Source organism: Lissotriton helveticus, chromosome 10 (genome assembly GCF_964261635.1).
Source record: "Lissotriton helveticus chromosome 10, aLisHel1.1, whole genome shotgun sequence".
NCBI classification, from domain to species: domain Eukaryota; kingdom Metazoa; phylum Chordata; class Amphibia; order Caudata; family Salamandridae; genus Lissotriton; species Lissotriton helveticus.
Genome location: NC_136071.1, coordinates 55,752,161 through 55,755,562, shown reverse-complemented (window position 1 = coordinate 55,755,562; position 3,402 = coordinate 55,752,161). Strand labels below are relative to the sequence as shown.

The window sequence follows — 3,402 nt, the reverse complement described above, 5'->3', positions numbered from 1 at the left end:
TTTAGGTAGACATTCATTCAAATGTAAGAGTGTGGGCACCATATCATGGCTCTATTCGTGTAGTCGTTCCTTAGGTCCTGCATCACTGCCACTCTAATAGACTTACAAAACCAGAGCGTTGACAATCAAATTTTACTTTCCTCTGCCATGTCCATGGCTAGTAAAAATAAAACCTCACAAGAGTTGTGTTTAAACCCAATGTTCCCTAAATATCTACCTAACAAGTGCTTTCCTCAGGGCTCCTTTAATGTCTTTATTTCTCAATGTGTAGATGAAAGGGTTCATCAGAGGGGGCACCACAATATACATTATACTTGCGATCCTGTCAGAGGCATCTGGCATAGGTGTAGGAGGCCGTACATATACTGAAAGTGCTGAACCATATAAAACTGTAACAACAATAAGGTGAGAAGAGCAGGTGGAAAAGGTCTTCCGCTTGGCTACAGCAGTTGGCATCTTCATTATGGTGGTGATGATATGACCATAGGAGATGGCAATGCAGGTTGAATGTATTAACATAAAGACGCTCCCCTCTACTAATCCTACAAGCGTAAAAATCATGAGGTCTGAGCAGGAGAGCTTGTAGACTGGTTTAATGTCACAGAAGAAGTGATAGATCTTGTTGGTCCCACAGTATGTTAGCTGGGAGCTCCACACTGCATACAGAAATGAATGCAGACAGACAATGGCCCATGATCCAGACACCAGGAGTAAGCAGAGCTTTCCACTCATGATCAGGGTGTAATGGAGAGGCTGACAGATGGCTACATACCTATCGTAGGCCATCAGGGCCAGGAGGAAACTTTCCATGTTAGCAAAGGAGAGGAAGAAGAACATCTGAGTGAAACAGCTGGCAAATGAAATGGTCTTAGTTTCATGAAGGAGATTGATTAACAGGTTGGGAATGGTGGTAGAGGGGACGCAGATATCTATCACTGACAGGCAACAGAGGAGAAAGTACATGGGCGTGTGGAGATGGGAGTCGCTGACAATCAATCCAGTGATAACAATGTTTCCAAAAAATGTTGTAATGTATGCGAATAAAAAGAGGACAAAGAGGATGTTCTGATACTCAAGGAGGTCGGAAAATCCAAAAAGGACGAATTCTGTCACTGTAGTTTGATTGTCTTTATCCATAATTAACATACTGTATGAAGACAGATAATGATAAAAAATATATTAATTATGGCTGTCAGGTAAGTATAATGTGGTTGCATATAACATTTTTCGACATAATTATGAGACATTATAAAGGGCGCAATTATACGGTATGTCCTTTGTGAATAAACAGGCATGTTCCAGGCATGAAATCATGGGGTATTGTAACGTCATTGCTGTCACTGTAATCTTCTTTTAAAGATCTTTTTTTATATACACTCAATACCCCTTTCACTCCAAACTCTGTTTCAATATTTCTCCCTCACACTTTTTCTCCATGCATACAGGGGCACATTCTTCGCCAACATGCCTTCATGATATTCCTCCCTACGCAAACTGTAGGATCATCTATGCCTTATTGGAGATTGTAGGAAATTGGTTTTTCAAAGTAAGAGCGAGAGAGACCATAATCTTGATAGAAGCCTTGACTTCCTCTCACAATTGTACTCCTAATAAGTGAATATATTTCCCCGAGGAATGCCTTGCTTACGATTGGTAGTTGGGGACAAGCAGAATAGTTTCTTCTGAGTCAATGATTTGGGCAGCTGAAATGTCTGTGTGAAATACTAGGAAAGAATGAAGGAATTAGCACAAAAATACTAATTTCTGCATTCTTTTGTCAAAATAGTTGTGATCCCAGTTACTGTCTTGCCACTAAAATTCTAGCAAAACCAGCTAACAATAATTTTGGATGCATGGAAAAAAGGTAATTATTAATGGTCCCTTTTAATCAGTACATCATCATGGTAATCCAGACAAGTGGCTAATCTTGTCAAATACAGGTTCTTTTAGATATTTTTTCTGAGGTCTTCAGCCCATAAATGTGCTTGCATAATCACTCTCTTCATATACTTTGTGGCAGTATGTGGAATTGTTTAAACACCTCTCAGCATAGTAATGCTCACTTAAAGAAAATGTAGTGGTTTTTAGAGTCTTTTTTATGCCTGGTGTGTCGTATAGTTCCTATTAGACCCATATATGATCTGCCTGTTTCAACAACATACACTGTAGGATTGGTGCCAGATTTATTCTGTGCACCCCCACTGGGCATGTTAGCTCACGCCACTTGAAACCCCTCTTACCAAGGAGAGAATACTTCTTGGTAGCCATCAAACATGACAACCCTAACCCCTTTGGACCATGGAAACAGTGTACTACTTTTCCCTCAGTCTCTCGTGCCCACCCAGTCTCAGAGAGATACACAGAATAAACAGTAGGGACGTTTTCTAGTGTAAAATAGATGTGCTGTAACAACCATTAGACAGTAACAGATATGAATGACTAGAAGCACTAAGAAAGTTAAAGGATGGTAGATTTCTACTATTCTACTATAATCATGAATACAGGTAAGTATATAAAATACATGACAATATAATGCGTACTCCTATGATGCTACCCTAACTAGACGTACCTAAGTGTACCTCATGTGTATGTAGGTGTTAAGCCAAGAATCCCTCTAGGATAAAGTCAACCCCCAGTACCCGAAGTGAGAGACTGTTGGACCCCATCCTGGTCTTGAGTTAGACACCCCACAAGAGATGTCAGACCACTGCGAGCTGGAGTATCTGCCTGCGAGGACTTCAGCATCTTGAGGCAGTGTGTTGCATTGGAAGTCCTAATCTCCTCTTTCTCTCTCAGCAAGATGTGATGTTTATGTACCCAAAGGTATCCCCAGGGATTCTACCTTGCTGTGCCAGTGTCGGACTTAGGATGATGTCGGGAATGAACTATATACATAGTTATTTAGGCAGGAAATGAGAGCCCTGTCGAGTTTCCAAGAATCCTCATGCATAATATATGAGACTACTCCTAGGGAAATTCTGCATTCTGTGTGCAGTGTTGTATCTAGGTAAAAGGTCAATCCGCCAAGAACCGTTATGTATGTAATGTAGGGGAGAATATAGATGAAAGTTGAGGTGTTACATGAGCCTATGTTGACGTACCTATATGGAATATAACTGGTGGAAAATGTATTTCACTTGAGCTGATCGCAAAATTCTGCGAACTCTGCACGATGTTTGTAATGCAGAGTTTCAGTCCGATTCTGCTGTCCGGTGCATGGTAGAAATTTTTTCCATTGGCATGTGCAAGCCTTCGTTGGTGTGAGTGAGGCTCCATTATCACACACAAGAGTCCGCCATCATGTGCTTGCAAGCATGAATGAGATCTCCCTGCCTGCTAGCACAGCTTCCAGTCACCACTGAGCCTTCCGGAGCTGTTTTGTGGCACCAGCAATTGCAAGCT

At 41.2% G+C, this 3,402-nt stretch overlaps 1 protein-coding gene across 1 annotated transcript; it reads right to left on the bottom strand.

Annotated features, from left to right (window-relative positions):
* Positions 1–213: 213 nt before the first annotated feature.
* Positions 214–1,137, bottom strand: LOC144785033 (olfactory receptor 1C1-like). Its single transcript, XM_078664155.1, has one exon. The coding sequence runs from the start codon at positions 1,135–1,137 to the stop codon at positions 214–216; it is 924 nt and encodes a 307-aa protein (XP_078520281.1).
* Between the last annotated feature and the right edge of the window lie 2,265 nt (positions 1,138–3,402).

What these genes read in the sequence shown, in the direction of transcription:
- LOC144785033 (XM_078664155.1), bottom strand. Translation starts at nt 1,137, where the DNA reads ATGGATAAAGACAATCAAACTACAGTGACAGAATTCGTCCTTTTTGGA.